General features: G+C 35.4%; 1 protein-coding gene across 1 annotated transcript in view; it reads left to right on the plus strand.

Moving 5' to 3' along the window:
- Window positions 1–19835, plus strand: part of LOC150075841 (protein Obscurin-like) — a 58984-nt gene that overhangs the window by 25564 nt on the left and 13585 nt on the right. Inside the window, exons 8-11 of the mRNA XM_090387724.1 lie at window positions 615–795; window positions 2629–2704; window positions 6320–6469; window positions 18466–18654. Coding sequence (XP_090243850.1) covers window positions 615–795; window positions 2629–2704; window positions 6320–6469; window positions 18466–18654 — 596 coding nt within the window. The remainder of the gene's footprint in view (window positions 1–614; window positions 796–2628; window positions 2705–6319; window positions 6470–18465; window positions 18655–19835) is intronic.

Here is a 19835-nt window from a genome sequence, read left to right on the forward strand (position 1 = left end):
TAGTTTTTTTCTTTTTTTTTTTTTTGTCATAGTGCCGTTGTAACAAACTATTGTGCAATGAAGGATGCACAAGGATGTGAACAACTTGATTGCTCATATCAGGAAAAGAATAGTAATACTAATCAAAAACTGAAATGTTTCAGTCTGACTCCACTAGTTATGTTTCAAACCATCTAAAACATGCACTACCATTTTACCACCTAGTAAAGGAAGCTCACTGGTCTTGATATGTCAAGTTGATATCTGGTGGTTTAATTGGCCACTACTAGTACAGACACTTAAGGGGCCAACAGTTTGTATACAAATGCAGTACAAGAAGCCTGCTTAAAAAGTTGAAATCTTTCGGTTAATTAAAATAGTTATAGTTATAGATATATTGATAAAGTTAGTTTGTGATGGAATCAGTTTAAATATGAGTACAAAGTGCTCAAGGTGAGATGTCATCTTGATTAGTTTCATGTGATGTCCTGTTTAGGTGATGTGTTCCATTTTGAGTACCAAAACAGTTATAAACTATATTATAGTTTAAAAATGTACTTTTGAAAACAAACGGTATTACCTTTTTTCACAGGGTATTATCACAAGTTATTGCAATATTGTTTTCTTCTTGTTAGGTCCTGGATGCACTTGAATACCTTCATTTTCGAAATATCTGTTACTTAGAGTTGCAGCCAGATAATGTTGTAATGATAGACCAACACCATCCAAACATTAAACTTGTAGATTTTGGCTCAGCTCGTTATGTTCCACCAGAGGGAGCAAAGGTGGATATAAAGGGAACACTTGAATACATGGGTATGAAAGATTTAATTTTATTTACTTATTTATCATATAATAATATTTTTATAAAAAATGAATATTAAATTTCGTTTTCAGTATACTTACGCTGTTAAAATATATTATTTAAAATATTCTCTTTTATTAAAATACTCTAAAAATTAGTACTGTATTAATTTTTTCTTTTTATGATTCAGCATGTAATTATAAATATTAAAATGAAGCCGTGAAATTAAATACTTACACAGATATAACCAAAATGGAACTGTCAACTTTTAAAGGAGTGAAATCAAGTAATGTAATAGATGAAATCTTTTAAAATATAAGAGACAAAAACAAATTGAACTTTATAGAAAACTAAAAATATATACTGTAGAAAAATCACCAATATATAGAGAAGTGACTGTTATTATTAGAGAAAAAAAAAGCAGTGGTACTCTCCTGCTGTAGGAGACTTTAAATGTGTTATGACAGTTTTGTAGGATAAAAATTTAATAAAATAAGACTCCTCAGACATTTCTGGTAAGTGTTCTACTTCTTCAGTGAGAAGAAGAAGAAATGACAAGGCAGAACATTAAACAAGAAAGTAAAAGAATCAAAGAAGTGGATACAAAGAAGTTCAATGCTGTGTATTTGGAAATATTCGATTCATCATTATCAGATAAAATCAATATCCGAACTTGCCTTAGTCTACATTACTTTGGACAAACAGAGTTCTACTGTGATGAGTAGAACATCCTTTTGCTAATAAAAACTTCCTGTGTTGATATTTGAACTTATTTTTTCTATATGGTGTTCCAAAATAAAAATCATATACAGCCAAGCACATCAAGCTTTTTTAATATACTACTAGTGAAAAACAGTCCATTTGCACAAACTGTTTTCCAATAGCACATTAAAATAGCAAAATTAGCAGAATATGCTACCAATGTGCAATATTCTAGCTGCCAAAAACTGCATTGGTAGCAGCCTGACTGACTGTTCTCTTTACACATTCTTTTTAGCTTAGTGTTCCAACAAATTTGAAATAACATTGTTGTTTGCTCAGTTAATCAGCTTCTTTCAATGTGATCGGCATTATTGTGTGTTGCTTGGATGTATCTCTGTAGCTGCTAGAATTTTTAGTGGTTTTTAAGTAAATTGTTAGATGGATTATGGAAGTATTCAGAAGGATAAGAGCAAATACAACGGGGAATAATTCTCTTAAAGAAGTTTTATCAAAATATTATTTATACATCATCTTTATGAGCATAATCATTTCTCATTCCACTTATCTTTCAGTTGCAGCTCATACAGTCTCCAATTCCTTTTCATGCAGTTCTCCAGTTCATCCATGGACCCACGACTTTGAAACAATAAACAGTATTCACTCCAGTTTTGTTGGAGTAGTAGGCTAAAAGAATGTGCAGAGAGAAAGTGACTAGTCATCCTACTATTAATGGCCATCTTATGTCACAGGGCTACAATATCAGAAGTTGAATCCCTCTATTCTGTTGAAAGTTATATTAATTGAACAGAACTAAACTATATTGTACTTTGCAAATCTCCTGATTACAAACAATCAAGTTATGAACATTCCATCAACAAACAAGAATTTTTGACACCAAAAATTAATTTACAACCTCAAATATCCATCTTACAAACTGTAGCTCAACTTGAGTAGGTCCATAACAATGTTATATTTTAAAAGATAAATAGATATACATGTACATGTAGATACATATATTATACATGTACAACATGGTGCAGTACTGATGGTTATGTATTTATTTTTATGTTCTTTTAGAATTACATTGTCATTCCTAAGGGTTTCTTAAATGTTTCATAACCTAATCCATTTCTATTTTTCAGCTCCAGAAATTGTGAAAGGAGAAGAGGTGAGCTCGGCTACAGATATCTGGGGTGTAGGAGTCTTAACTTATATTCTGTAAGTATGATTAATTATATATCTATATCATACAGAATGTTGCAAAATATACAGGTCTATCAACTTGGATATGCCTTTACACATTAATTGAACTAATTTTATTTAAAAAGAAAATAACAGTTCTCCCAATGTAGAATGGATAGTTTCTTTTCACTTTCCACTGTTTATGAAAGCTTTCCACTGTATGTGAAAGCTTTCTTACATCAAATGTTTATTTTCATTAATTTTTTTTGAAAATGAATAGTTTAAGTTCATTTTACAAAAAGGCTAGTGATATTTATAAACAGGGTGTACTTGTAAAATGATGGCTATAACCAGTGATGAAAAAAACTTTTGCATTATTTGGTTGATTATGTAATATCTTTGTTCAGATCTCACAACTAAACTGTAATATTTAACTCAATCTTAATAGAAATTTAAGGATTTCAATACAAATCTGATACGAACTAGGTGAGAAAACATGAAAATAGTAAGACAGACCTAGGTAATACTTTTAATTTGAACATCCTATGTACATATACAAGGGTTGTTCGATTAAAACACATTTAAGACTTTTGAAAAAAAAAATTAAATCACCTTTAGGTTACATGGATCCTGTCATTTTGCTAATCAATACATAAACTCTTCAAAAAATTCTTAAATTCTTTCTCTTGGATGATGAGACCATTATCCAACAATTTTGATTTCAGTATCCAAATTGAAGCATTTTTTTAAACCTTTTTTTGCCAACTGATAAAAAACCATGAAATTCCCACTGTGGCAAATTTAGACTGTATATAAAGTGCCTGAGTGCTTCCCAGATTTTATTTAAAAAATAAATAAATAAAAAATAAATTTTGGATACTGCATTTATTTTTTTCTAAAAATGAATGCTGTATCCCAAACAAAGCTTGAATCAGATTTTAAATGTTGGAAGTTAGCATTAGCATTAGTATTAGCATTAGTAGAGGCATATGATGCAAGAAAGCAAGCTTATTCAGCATAAGCCAAAAAAAACTCACTCCCGTTTCACCCCTCCATTCGTTCAAAATACCTGAGCCTTAAATTTATTTAGGCTATCAACTTCCACAAGGGATGGAAGTCTGTTCCACTAATCAACTACCTGCTGGCTAAAGGCAAATTTCCACACATCTATCCTACATCTGTCTTTCCTCAATTTCAATTTATGCCCTCTCAGGTGATTATTCTGAGCAAGAGGAAGAGTCCCATCGGCATTGAGCATGCTCAAACCATTCAAGCCTTTATACACCTCTATCAGATCACATTGCCGGTGCCTAGTCTCCAGACACTAATTTGCAAAACTTAAGCCTTTCTTCATAAGAGCAACCCTTTGTTCCATTCACCATTCTTGTTGCCCTTCTCTATACTCGTTCCAACAGCTCTACATCCTTCTTGAAATGAGGCTTCCAGACCTGTATACAGTACTCAAGGTAATGGCCTGACCATTGCCTTATACAAGGGAATAATCATCTCCTTATACCTGCTAGAAAAATTCCTGTATATCATTGACAAGACACTATGAGCTACTCTTGCAGCCCGTCTGCACTGCTCAGAAAACTTCATGTCTGCCTGCACAATTACCCCCAGGTCCTTTTCATTCATTACCACTGTCAGTGTAGTACCACAGAGTTGATACGTTGCTCTGGGGTTACTGTACCCATATGTAGTACTTTACATTTGTCAATGTTAAACTTCATTTGCCACCTCTCAGCCCATCTGCTCAACATTTCCAGATCCTGTTGCAGCAGCATACTGTCAGTAGTGTCCTTAACAACACTGCCAACCTTTGTATCATCTGCAAACTTGGACATTAAGCTTGATATACCATCATCAATATCATTTATAAATACAAAAAACAACAATGGACCCAACACTGAACCCTGATGGACTCCACTAATAACATTAGTCCACGATGAGCAGTGTCCATTGATTACCACTCTCTGTCTTCTCCCCCTCAACCATCCCCTTATCCATAGCAGCAATTTGCCTCCAATGCCACACTGCTCCAATTTGTGCAGCAGTCTTCCATGTGCAACAGTATCAAAAGCCTTTCTAAGATCCAAATATATAATATCAAAGTTATTCCCTGCATCCAGTTCTTTTGTGACTGCATCATAGTAGCCAATCAAATTGGTCAGGCAAGACTTTACCTAAAACCATGCTGTGTCCAAGCTATAACTGAAGTCTTGTCTAGATAATCCTGCAGTGCTTCTTTAACCAGTGCCTCCATTAATTTTCCTGGAACAGAAGTTAAACTCACAGGTCTGTAATTACTTGTGTCAGCCTTTGATCCTCCTTTATGAATTGGGGTCACATTTGCACATCTCCAGTCTATGGGTACCTCTCTTAAAGTCCAAAGAAGCTCTCATAATTATGGCTAAGGGTTTGCTTACTTCCTTTGCTGCCTCCTTTAATATAACTGGATAGAGCCCATCCACCCCGGGTGCCTTTTTTATGTTTATCCTCAACAATTTCTCCTCCACTTTCCTCTCATTTATTACAAAATCATCTAGCTCACTGCCAGAGTTTACTTCACCTCTGGCATTCTCCTCGCTGAATAACTCCTCGCGTGTGAATGTAGATGCAAAATACTCGTTTAGTTTGTTAGCCACCTGAGCAGGATCATCAACAGTTGAACCATCAATATCCAGTGGACCAATCTGATTCATCCCTTTCCTTCTAGAGTTTACATAGGTAAAGAACTCTTTTCTGTTTTTCTTTGCACCCTTTGCCAAGGATTTCTCATAGTCTGCCTTTGCCTGCCTAATCTCCTTTGTGACTTGGTTACAGATCAACTTGTATCTATCATAGGCTTCTGTGTCACGTGTTAATTTATATATATCCCATGCATTTTTTTTCTCTGCCATATGTCTCATTAGTTCATCTGACATCCATTTAGGCCTAAACCTTGAACAATATTTCTTAGTTGGTATGTGATTATCATGAAGCAGAATGATCTTTTTTGTCACTTATGCCAGTCATGAATGAAATCATTGTTAAAATCAAATCAGGTTTTCCAAAAAAAAAATTAAAATTAATTTGTTAAAAAAAAATCATTTAAAAACAAACTTGCTATTACTTTTTCGATGAAATAATATCCTTTACATTAATTTATGTATGTCATCCACACAAATTTGTTATACTGAGATTTTACTATAAAGTGTTTTCTTAAATTTAATTAAATGCAGTGTACTTTCTTGCCTACTCTATTCTGTTTATTTCTGATATATGTTTTGAAGAGCACATCTATTTATCAAAACCATGAAATATAATTCTGCACTACATGCTATTTTGGAATAAAATAAAATAGAATAGTTTAATAACTGCTCAGGGATTAGAGTTTAGAATTTTGAAATAAATTAAAACAATTATAATTTGTGTTATTGTAGAATCATATGCAGATGTTGATTCTAAAATATTAATTGTAATTGTTTTTAATAAATAATTTTATTTTGTTCTATATTGCATACTGCAGAAGTCTGTTTTACTATTTTGGTTATCTTTTTATTTTTTGTAAATTATATGGTGATTTATTGATCTTTTATCTATAAAGTTTTTCTTTCAACTCACGTTTGTCTATGCAATAATTTAAAATGGAATTTTTTTTTTTTTCAGTCTGAGTGGAAACTCCCCCTATGTTGGTGAAAATGAGCATGAAACAGCCAATAATATTATGTATGTTCGCTATCATTTTGATAATCTTCACAAAGAAGCCACTCAAGAAGCAACCAGGTTCTTAATGCATATTTTTAAACGCACACCACAGTAAGTCATTTACTTTAAGTTTTTTTAAGTCAGTCAGTAGTGTATTGATTTCAAATTGCATACAGCAGGTGTAGTTGCTAGAAAACAACAGCAAACTGAATTCATTGAAATTATTTAAACAAAAAGTATTATATGATTAATATACTGATGGCCTAATTTAGCCTATATTAAATGCCTAAGAATATTTGATAACCTCTTGCATTAATGTATTATGATTTTCATAATTTTACATTATATGTATTACAGATTCTGATATTATATATGCACACTTAACTCTATATAAAATTAAATTAACATTAAAAGGATATAAATTTTTCTGTAAAAGTAATTAAGTAAATAAGTAATTACTTAATTAAGAGCCAGTCATACTTCCTTTTCATGAAATTAATTTTAAAAAACTTAATTATATATAGTATAAGTTGGATAACTTTTAAACTTTCTGCTTACTTTTGTAAATTTCTCCAACCAAACTAGTGCACATAGCATTGTGAACTGATATTTGCTCAGTGCTGCCAGGAGATGATATGAATTATTATTATAATGGATGAAAAAGAGGTGGGGGGGTTAGAATGGTTTAAGAAGTAATTAAAGGCTGAATTAGAACAGCTGATACTTAGAAAATGATAATACAGAAATCTTTATATACAAGTTTCTCCTTTTGTTTTGTGAAGCTGAAATTGTGCATTGTTTTCCAAAAGTACCTGAGTAATTTGTTTTTGTTTCATCAAGTCTTGAAAGTTTGAATAATAAACGAATAACATTTCGATCATTATGTACATTTAAATGAACAATCATTGCTAAGGCATTATAAAAACTTATGCATTTGGAGTTTAATGGTTACATTCTGATTAATTTTCACTCCTGGTATGATAGAAACATCAAGTTCGTTAATGTATGCAGTGCATTACATTTCAAGTTTGTTAGATTTTTATTTTTTAAATTAATTTAATTTTTTTTCTTTCTGTGCTTAATAGAAGTGAAAAATAAATAACTAATTATCATGTTACCAATTATTTACTAATTGATTAGCTAATAATATATAAAAGTAATTGTTTTCACTTCACTTCACCCCAACATAATATTCATGTAATCTCATTATGTAATACTGTTACATATTAACAGTGCATATTAACAGTAATTAACAGTAATACTAATATAACATATATTAGTATTACTATTAATAGTGGAAAATTATGCAAAAAAGCAAGGTTGTACAGCAACTGCCAAAAAAAAAATATATATATATCAATAACACATCCATATCACCTGTTCATTCCCTCTAACAGTTTGTCTAGAGGGGATGGACAGGTGATATGGATGTGTTGACCTGCTGGCTAAAGGAAATTTTCCATACATCTGCCCTGCAACCATCTTTTCTCAATTTAAATTTATGTCCCTCATATGTGTAGTCTATGCAAGAAGCAGATGCCTAGTCTCCAGATGTTACAATTTTTCAGAACTGTAAGAGCACTCCTTTTTTTCTTCTCACTAATCTTTTTGCTCTTCTCTTCACTTATTCCAACAGATCCACATCCTTCCTAAAAAACGAGGCCTCCAGATCTGTATGCAGTACTCAAAATGTGATCAAACTATTGCCTTATATGATTAATAATCAATAAGCAATTAATAATCGACTCCTTCTCCCTGCTGGAAAAATTTCATTATATCATTGACAAAATCCCATGAGCTGTCTTAGAAGGCTAGTTTGCGCTCTTCACAAAATTTCACATGTGCATGATTACTCCATTTCTTTTTCATTCTCCACTACCCTGAGTGTGGTACCACACAGTGATTATGTTATTCTAGACCCATATTCAATACCTTGCATTTATCAATGTTAAACTTCAATTGCTGCTTCTCGGTTCATCTGCCTGATTTTTCCAGATCCTGTTGAAGTAGCACACCATGATTACTATCATTAACCACACTTCCATTTCATTAGTATTTCATTTGCATTGAATATATAATTAAACAGTCATAGCATACTCTTAATACTTTTGTAATGCATTAATTTCTATATTTCTGATTTTAATAATAATTGAAACATATGTACTTAATGTTTCTGCTGTAATTAGCATAATAATAAGCAAATAGTAATAATTCATAATTCATGTATTTAGCAAACTAATAACAAAAAATACAAAAAAGCAACAACTTTTATGCACGAACTGAAAACAATGTGGCAGATTTGCATCTGCTGCATTGCCCATTCATTTCTTCAATCAGCATATGTCAGTGAACATAATATTCAGTGTTTCTTCTGCATTATACAATATATAGATAACCAATGCGATATACACTGATGAGCCAAAACATTATGACCAGTGAGTCATTATGCAAATCGAAGCAACTGCAAGTGAACTAAGGCCCGTGCAGGGGTCGAAACACAGTATAAAAAACACCTGATACTGAGCTCCGTTAATCAGTGTTACTCTTGTTCTTCAGATGGGAAAGGCAGCGGACTTAAGCTGAACTGGACTGAACTGGAATTTGGGGAGTACAACGTCTACAGAAAGGATAGACAGGATAGGAAGGGGGGAGGGGTTATGCTATTAGTTAAGAAACACATAAAAAACAAGGAAGTGAAGCCAGTCGACATCGCTGGACAGTGCAGTGTCGAGTCAGTTTGGTGTGACATAAGCATTGGGAGATCAAAATTGAGAGTAGGAGTGTGCTATAGGCCTAATGACTCTGATGAGTATAATAAGAAACTGTACAGGGAAATAGAGTGGGCCAGTAAATCAGAGAGTCTTATAATGGGAGATTTTAATTTCCCAGATATTGACTGGAATTTGGGGGCTGGTCACTCACACACTAGCAGGGCTTTTGTGGATTTATTGGATGATTGTTTTCTACATCAGCATGTTCGGGAGGCAACTAGAGGGAGTAATACTCTTGATTTGATTATCAGCAGTGATTCTTCATGCATTAAGAATCTGCAGATAAATGAACCACTAGGTGGCAGTGATCACAGTGTGCTGAAGTGGGATTTACTCAAAGAGGTAACTACCATTAGGGGTAAAGGGAAGGGTTATTGCTTCCGTAAAGGCGACTACGATGGACTGAGACAGTATTTAAATTCTATACAGTGGGACCAACTGATGATGTTACCAACAGCAAATTCAAAATGGGAAGCATTCAAAGAACTTATCTTGGAAGCTACTAGGCTTTACATACCAACTAAGAAATATTGTTCAAGGTTTAGGCCAAAATGGATGTCAGATGAACTAATGAGGCATATGGCAGAGAAGAAAAATGCATGGGATACTTACAAATTAACACATGACACAGAAGCCTATGATAGATACAAGTTGATATGCAACCAAGTTACAAAGGAGGTTAGGCAGGCGAAGGCAGATTACAAGAAATCCTTGGCAAGGGATGCAAAGAAAAACAGCAAAGAGTTCTTTACTTATGTAAACTCTAGAAGGAAGGGGATGAATCAGATTGGTCCACTTGATATTGATGGGTCAACTGTTGATGATCCTGCTCAGGTAGCTAACAAACTAAATGAATATTTTGCATCGACATTCACACATGAGGAGTTATTCAGCGAGGGGAATGCCAGAGGTGTATTCAACTCTAGCAGTAAGCTACAGAATCTTGAAATAACTGGGAGTAAAGTGGAGGAGAAACTGTTGAAGATAAACACAAGAAAGGCACCCGGGGTGGATGGGATCTATCCAGTTATATTAAAGGAGGCAGCAAAGGAAGTAAGCAAACCCTTAGCCATAATTATGAGAGCTTCCTTGGACTCAGGGGAGGTACACATAGACTGGAAATGTGCAAATGTGACCCCAATTCACAAAGGAGGATCAAAGGCTGACACAAGTAATTACAGACCTGTGAGCTTAACTTCTGTTCCAGGAAAATTAATGGAGGCACTGGTTAAAGAAGCACTGCAGGATCACTTAGACAAGACTTCAGTTATAGCTCGGACACAGCATGGTTTTGTTAAGGGGAAGTCTTGCCTGACCAATTTGATTGGATACTATGATGCAGTCACAAAAGAACTGGATGCAGGGAATAGCTTTGATATTATATACTTGGATCTTAGAAAGGCTTTTGATACTGTTGCACATGGAAGACTGCTACACAAATTGGAGCAGTGTGACATTGGAGGCAAATTGCTGCTATGGATAAAGGGGGAGAAGACAGAGAGTGGTAATCAATGGACACTGCTCATCGTGGACTAATGTTATTAGTGGAGTCCCTCAGGGCTCAGTGTTGGGTCCATTATTGTTTTCTGTATTTATAAATGATATTGATGATGGTATATCAAGCTTAATGTCCAAGTTTGCAGACGATACAAAGGTTGGCAGGGTTGTCAAGGACACTACTGACACTATGCTGCTGCAACAGGATCTGGAAAGGTTGAGCAGATGGGCTGAGAGGTGGCAAATGAAGTTTAACATTGACAAATGTAAAGTACTACACATGGGAAACAGCAACCCCAGAGCAACGTATCAACTCTGTGGTACTACACTGACATTGGTAGAGAATGAAAGGGACTTTGGGGTGGTTGTGCAGGCAGATATGAAGTTCTCTGAGCAGTGCAGACGGGCTGCAAGAGTAGCTCATGGAGTATTGTCAATGATATACAGGAATTTTTCTAGCAGGTATAAGGAGGTGATTATTCCCTTGTATAAGGCAATGGTCAGGCCACACCTAGAGTACTGTATACAGGTCTGGAGGCCTCATTTCAAGAACGATGTAGAGCTGCTGGAACGAGTGCAGAGAAGGGCAACAAGATTAGTGAATGGAACAAAGGGGTGCTCTTACGAAGAAAGGCTTAAGTTTTGCAAATTACAGTGTCTGGAGACTAGGCACCAGCGAGGTGATCTGATAGAGGTGTATAAAGCCTTGAATGGTTTGAGCATGCTCAATGCTGATGGGATTCTTCCTCTAGCTCAGAATAATCACCTGAGAGGGCATAAATTCAAATTGAGGAAAGACAGATGTAGGATAGACGTGCGGAAATTTGCCTTTAACCAGCGGGTGGTTGGTTGGTGGAACAGACTTCCATCCCTTGTAGTGGAGGTTGATAGCCTAAATAAGTTTAAGGCTCAGCTGGACAGGTATTTTGAACGAACAGAGGGGTGAAGTGGAAGTGGTTTTTTTTTTTTTGGCTGATGCTGAATAAGCTTGCTTTCTTGCATCAAATGCCTCTACTAATGCTAATGCTAATGCTAATGCATTGCCCATTCATTTCTTCAATCAGCATATGTCAGTGAACATAATATTCAGTGTTTCTTCTGCATTATACAATATATAGATAACCAATGCGATATACACTGATGAGCCAAAACATTATGACCAGTGAGTCATTATGCAAATCGAAGCAACTGCAAGTGAACTAAGACCCGTGCAGGTGTCAAAACACAGTATAAAAAACACCTGATACTGAGCTCCGTTAATCAGTGTTACTCTTGTTCTTCAGATGGGAAAGGCAGCGGACTTAAGCGAGTTTGACAAAGGCCAAATTGTAATGGCCAGACGACTGGGTCAGAGCATACCCGAAACAGCATGGCTGGTGGGATGCTCATGGTCAGCAGTGGTTAGTACCTACTGAAAGTGGTCCGAGGAGGGGAAACTCACAAACTGCCGGCAAGGTGTTGAACAACCATGACTCATCGATGCTCGAGGTGAGTGAAGGCTCTCCCGGATGAAACATGGCAACAGAAGGGCGACTGTGGTGCAACTCACTGTTAATTGGAATGCTGGTGATGGGAGTAATGTGTCACAACACACAGTACATTGAACCCTGCTGAAAATGGGACTGCGTTGCCGCAGGCTGCTCCGAGTCCCCATGCTAACCAAGGTTCACCAGCAACAGCACCTACATTGGGCACACAAGCATTGAAACTGGACCTTGAGTGATTGAAAGAAGGTCATCTGGTCTAATGAATCACGTTTTCAGTTGCACCATGTGGACAGCCGAGTACATGTGCATCTTTTACCTGGGGAAGTGATGGCGCCTGGATGCACCATGGGACAAAAACAAGCTTGTGGCAGCACCGTCATGCTTTGGGCGATGCTCTGCTGGGATACCCTGGGTCCAGTCATCTATGTGCCGGGCACTCTGGTGTCTGCTACCTACCTAAATATCATTGCTGACTAGGTACACCCTTTCATGGCAACGGTCTTCCATCTTGGTGGTGCGGTCTTTCAGCAAGATAATATGCCATGCCACACCGCCCAAATTGTTCAAGACTGGTTCGTGGAATATGAGGAAGACTTCCAGGTATTGCCCTGGCCTCCAAATTCCTTAGACATCAATCCCATTGAGCATCTGTGGTTTGTGTTGGAACAGCAACTCGGATCTGCTGGTTATGTGTTGGTACCAGATACCACAAGACACATTTAAAAATCTTGTAGCATCCATGCCTCATTGAGTACAAGCTGTTTTGGCTGCACATGGAGGACCAACATCATATTAGGTAGGTGGTCATAATGTTTTGGCTCATCGGTGTATATCAAAAAAAAGAAAAAAACGAAATAATAATTTCCAGCTTTCTGTTGGTCCAATTTTAATAAAATTCAGGAAATCTTGATAGTTCTTTCTAAAAGAGCCAAATATAAAATTTCATAAAAATCCATATGTTAATAGTAAGAGTTAGGTCTTATATGCTAACATGCCTAAACCAGTATGATGATATATTTATTTACGTTAAAGCTTTGTTTCAACATGAAGAATAATTGGAAAGTAAGAGAATATTATTGGATTGAGAAAATTAATGCTGTTGTTGAGAGAAATATTGAGGCTAAAAGTTGCAAAGAATTGATGTTCAAGTTGAGTTTTAGCTATATAGTGAGATGCATGAATTTTTTCATGACTATTCAATATATTGGAGTTTTCCTTTAACATATATTATTCTCATTGATTTATTAAGCATTATACACATTGAAAGACATTATTTATATGCAAAGGAGTTAGTTAGCCAAAACCAGGCTTTGGCTAACCAACTCCTTAACATTGCATTTCCTTCTATTTTCTCGATAAAATTGAAATAACATTTTAATTTATTGAGAAAAAGACACAAGAAATAACTAATTCTAAGTTTTAAGATTAAAGGGACACTGTATCCCATATTGTTCCAGCTAACAGTTGAGTTTATTGAAGTGAAAGGAATGATTTTCTTTACAGTATACATTCCAATAACCCAACAATTTGTGCCAATTTTAGATGATATTCAAACTCCCTGTGGACATCATTTCAAAGTTTGGAAGGTGGAGATTCTTCTTTTATCTCTTTTATGGAACCGGTAGTCCATAGTAACCATCCAGTGGGTAAGACTTAAATCAGACACTCGTAATCCAGACTTGAAAATGAGTTGCACAGGGAGATCAAAACATATAAAATTGGCACTAACTGTTAGGTTATTGAAATGTAAATTGTAAACTAAATTTCTCTTTTTACTTTAGTAAACTCATTTATTGGCCAAAATTGTATGGAGCATAGTATCTTTTAATCTTACAACTTGGAATAAAAAAATGAAAAAAAATTTCTATTTTATTGAAACAGAATTAGTGGAATAGAAAGAGATGCTCTTTAACAAAAATTTTACATTTTAATATCTGCTGTGTTTGCTGACATTGTTAATCAATAAAAATTAGGAGGAATTAGCTCACACTGGCCATTCTGCCACATTACAACTCCCCCCCTATACTGTTTTGGAACCTCATTGTTTAATGGTTGAATGCTGTTCCTAATTTTCTCCAGATCCTTGTGCACTAATTGGAACCAGAGCATTGGAAGCACAATAAAAGTTCTTTAGTAAAAATTACTGGCCACTTGTTTTCAGGATATTTAATCATCTGCTCTGGCAGACCACACAGAAAATCACTATATTTTTATCTTGTCTTTATTTAAGAAGATAACTGTATGGAATTTGTTGTGTTTTACTGGATGAGTGACTAGAAGGATTCTTCACATGAAAAATTGATCTTGTGAAGTTAAAAGTAGCTGTATAATGGCTGCAGTGTTATTTTCTTATTTTCTCTGTATAACTTTCTGTAGTATTGAATTATGATTAAAATACAGTGGATTCTGGTTATTTGGGTCACTGGTTAATTGGTGCAGCCGTTTATTTGGGACAAATCTTAAAGAACAGAACCCAATCGAAAAAATGGCCAGGGTTTACTTTGCTTAATTGGGACAACATGCTGTTTAATCGGGGCAGGAGATCCCAGCACTGGAGATTACCCTACGATTCTCTGACCATACCTCATGGTTCAGTGGGATTTCTGGAGGTCACAACATAAAAACAATAAAAACAATTAGCAGTCACCTGTGTATTGGGCTTTTTTGTTAGTGCAATCTATCATAAACAGATAGTAAACTCGACCTTATTGAATTTGTGATAATACCGACAGTTTGAATTCTATGAGTTATTATGGTGAAATGTGTTTACACTTCCATGAAATCTTCAATCATATAAAAAAAATTAATTTTCAGAATCTTCTCTTCATTCCTGTTTTTAAACCTTTGTAACTTGTTACTCCATTCTCACTTGTGCTTATCATGTTACTTGCAATTTGTGTGTGCCATGTTCTTTGTTATTGATTGCTTATCTTTTTACTGTTTTAAATTTTAACCCCCACCCACAAATGTCAGTGAACAGAAATGTCAACTAGATAGAATGTACATACGATATTACAGTACGTATTAATTCTTCCGATTACCACATATATTCTTTTGATTTTCACATATCATTTAAATTTTTAATTGGTAAGGCAATAAAGGGTAAATTTGTGCCTAATATATCTTTACTTTTATAGCCTGTGGATAATATTCCTCCTATTTTTGCTTATTAGAATCACTGTTTAATAGAATTAAAATTCAATTCACAAATGTGATCACAATGACCGGCACTTACTATACATTGTATAATGTACTGTACTTTACTATGGTGAGTCCACCGTAACGTGATTTGATTGTTTAATGAACTAATTGTAAAGTGGGGATCCGCTGTACTTTTAACTATTTATGTGAAACTTCACATAATTGGGGCAGCCGCTTAATCAGGCCAAAATGCACTAGTCCCGATGTGTCCCAAATAAACAGAATCGACTGTACTATTAACTGATATGCTATGCTTTCTCAGGATAATCTTTATCAAAGATATGAATTCCTTAGGTAATTTTTTTCAAAAGTGGTTTAGAGTCTGGATTCTTAGTAGGATTCTCCTGTTCCTGTTCCCTCCTCTCCCTCCCTCTCTCCTGTAGAATTTACTGTTATTCCATTTGTCTCAAGTCCTCATTAGACAATTCCTCTTCACAAGAGGCAAGCAATTCCATGGTATCCTTAATATCTTTCTTCCCTGGTCCTATTTCTTTGATCATTCTCTAGAATTGCTTTTCTAGATTTCTTAGCCCATCTGCCCATTTGGACAGATGGGCTAAGAAATTAGTTGCCACTTCTTAGATGGGCAAGGCTGAGAAGTGGCAACCGATGTTTAACATTGACAAATGCAAAGTACTGCATATGGGTAGAAGTAACCCCAGAGAAATGTACCAACTGTGTGGTGCTACACTTAGGGTGGTAGAAAATACAAAAGACCTGGGAGTAATTGTGCAGTCAGATATGAAATTTTCTGAGCAGTACAGACAGGCTACCATAGCAGGTCATGGGGTATTGTCAATGATATACAGGAATTTTGCTAGCAGGGAAAAGGAGGTGATTATCCCTTTGTATAAGACAATGGTCAGGCCATGCCTTGAGTACTACATACAGGTCTGGAAGCCTCATTTTAGGAAGGATGTAGAGTTGCTAGAGCAAGTACAGAGAAGGAAAACAAGATTGGTGAAGGGAACAAAGGGGGTGGTCTTATGAAGAAAGGCTTGAGTTCTGCAAATTGCAACTTCTGGAGACTAGGCACATGCGAGATGATCTGATTGAGGTGTATAAGGCTATGAATGGGTTGAGCAGGCTCAGTTCTGATGGGATTCTTCCTCTCGCTCAGTTTACGAACCTGAGGGAGCATAAATTCAAATTGAGAAAAGATTATTATAGAATAGATGTGCAGAAATTTGCCTTTAGCCAGTGGGTAGTTGATTGCTGTGGAACAAACTTCCATCTGTTGTTGTGGAAGTTGATAGCTTAAATAAATTCAAGTAGGAACTGGACAAACATTTGAGGTAATGGATGTGTGAAAGTTTTTTTTTTTTTTTTGGCTTATGCTACATAAGCTTGCTTTCTTGCAGCACATGCCTCGATTACTACTATTAAAATTCATATTAGAAGTAACCACATTCCATGCTCCAAGAAATTATGCTTGACATTAAGGATATTGTGCTATTTTTGGAAGCATTGTTGTTCATTCTAAGACTGAATCTGAAATGAAATGTTCATTCCATTAATGTTATAATAATAATAATTATCATTATTATTGCAGAATTATTATTATTATAGCTAGTGCAAAAATACCAGTTGATCATAGAAAGTGTACCATATTACAAGAATGAACCACAGGCTATACTAAAGACCCCTACTCACAAACTATAATAATAATGGACTAGGTGATCCTGCACAACAGACAAAACATAATGCTCATTGATAAGAAGGAAAGGACTACCTACCTGATCAACATAGCAGTGCCAACACTTCCAAAAAAACCTATGAAGAAAAGATCAGGAGGCATACAGATCTAAAACAGGAAGTCAAAGAAATGTGGCATATAGAACAAGTAGTCACCATCCCGATCACTGCATCAACCACTGCCATGGTACCAAAGAGTCTCCATAAGAGCCTAGCATTAGCATCAGTAGAGGCATATGATGCAGGAAAGCAAGCCTATGCAGCATCAGCCAAAAAAAAAAAAACCACTTCCATTTCACCCCTCCTTCTGGAGGCTAGGCACCTGCGAGGTGATCTGATTGAGGTTCAAAATACCTGTCCAGGCTATCAACTTCCACAACAAGGGATGGAAGTCTGTTCCACCAACCAACTACCCTCTGGCTAAAGGCAAATTTCTGCACATCTATCCTACATCTGTCTTTCCTCAATTTCAATTTATGCCCTCTCAGGTGATTATTCTGAGCAAGAGGAAGAATCCCATCAGCATTGAGCATGCTCAAACCATTCAAGGCTTTATACACCTCTATCAGATCACCTCGCCAGTGCCTAGTCTCCAGACACTGTAATTTGCAAAACTTAAGCCTTTCTTTGTAAGAGCAATCCTTTGTTCCATTCACTAATCTTGTTGCCCTTCTCCGTACTCGTTCCAGCAGCTCTACATCCTTCTTGAAATGAGGCCTCCAGACCTGTGGCCTGACCATTGTGTGGCCTGACCATTGCCTTATACAAGGGAATAATCACCTCCTTATCCCTGCTAGAAAAATTCCTGTATATCATTGACAAGACACCATGAGCTACTCTTGCAGCCCGTCTGCACTGCTCAGAGAACTTCATATCTGCCTGCACAATTACCCCCAGGTCCTTTTCATTCTCTACCACTGTCAGTGTAGTACCACAGAATTGATACGTTGCTCTGGGGTTACTGTTTCCCATATGTAGTACTTTACATTTGTCAATGTTAAACTTCATTTGCTAGTTTATTTCATAAACTAGCAGCAATAGGCCTCCCAGAGAACACTTACATGGAACTCCAGAAAGTTGCAATTCTGAACACCTGTAGGATAGAAAGAGAGTTCCTTGACCAACAGTAATAACAATAATAATAGTAACCAGATACAACCAATCGCCCCATGCACTTGGGGAGAAACAATCCTATAAACAAAAAAAAAGGTTTATGATAATAATAAATAGTGATCACAATTTATGCCTAATGAACTTGTCAGTTGACTTAAGAATTGCTCTAAACATACTTTATTCTCTAACATTCATGCATCTATTCCACAGAAATATTTACTGGATTTCATCTTCAAAAATTAAAATGCTTATTATGTATAGTAGAGTATAATTAGTTAAGGTGATCTCAAAAAAAGATAGCCTAAACATATATCTGAAAACTTTAATTAAAAATCATTTGCAGAAAACGCCCAACTGTGGATGAATGCCTTGAGAACAAATGGCTGCTACCAAATGAGTTCATGATGAGGAAACGTGAGCATGCTGTCTTCCTATCTCATCGTATTCATGAATTTTCTGAACAATTCCATGCAAAAAAGAGGGCATCTACTCCATCTAGTCTGTTGAATATGTTTGGAATGTCTTTTACAAGGTAAGATATTAAATGAATTATAAAAACAGTTTCCTAATGCCTTTTATGTTGTAAATTTTTTGCAAAAATTTTACAAAACCATTTTGTAATACAGAAATAATTGAACTTTTGCACATGTTAAATAGAATAAGTTACAGTAAACCTTTGATTTTGCAGACTAATAAGGGAAGGGGATGGTGTCCATTAATGCTGAATGTCTGTAAAATTGAAAGTTTGTTTTTAAGACCATTTGTACCCCACATAATTTAAAATTTAGAAATAAAAAAACAGCTTTTATTTACCTTTACTATATTGATTGATAGTACCTGATTAGAAGATAATTTACTGGGACCATATAATGGTGCCCAGAAAGGCTTTATTCAGGGTCAGAGCTAAGAAGTCAAAGTTGAGATACTGGTGAATTTTCAATCAGATTCCTTAAATGCTCCCTAAACCTTGCTTTTTACAATATCTGACAGGTTTTTTTTATTATATTTTTCATGCCATATTCTTCACAGATGCAGAAAACAGACACACCAATTAAAGCCATTACAGAAGGTGTGTAATACTTTCTGTAATCTTTAATTTCTGTGCAATGTACAGATGCACATGCTTTCTCTTTTCACCAATTTTTTTAGGACCAAAATGATGATACAATTTATAATAAAAAAATAGTGCACAAATGAGCACTTAAAGATATGAGAGTGGGCATATCCATAAACAGACTGGGATGCTTGCTTTAATTTGCCATGAATCATGATTTCCAGATTTTCTCTATCTCATGAGACTCATAATGCACTGTAATGCCTGTCAAATTTTTTCATTCGTTTCATCCAAGGTCTGTTAAGTTGAGGTCCATAAAATCAAGCATTCACTGTATATGAAATAAAATGTTTTATAATGGAATTATTTATCATCAGGTGTTGTATTGCATCATGAAGGATTTTGATGTTGTGATTCCCTTACTTTCCTTTTCTCTTCCATCCAGTGAAATAGGAGGGGTGCCTAGCTAATCTGTTGAAGTTTATGTGATATGATAATCTTTATGGCTTTCTACTACTCTGCAAGTGCTGATTCTAACCATGCATTGATTAAATTAATTGCATGTACTCCAGAATCAGTTTTGCATATATGTGAAGAGGAAGGCTAGAGAAGCCTTATGACCATAACCTACGGTCACAAACTTATTATTTAGCTAAATG

Source organism: Mastigoproctus giganteus, chromosome 13 (genome assembly GCF_048544385.1).
Source record: "Mastigoproctus giganteus isolate SK-2022 chromosome 13, ASM4854438v1, whole genome shotgun sequence".
NCBI classification, from domain to species: Eukaryota; Metazoa; Arthropoda; class Arachnida; order Uropygi; family Thelyphonidae; genus Mastigoproctus; species Mastigoproctus giganteus.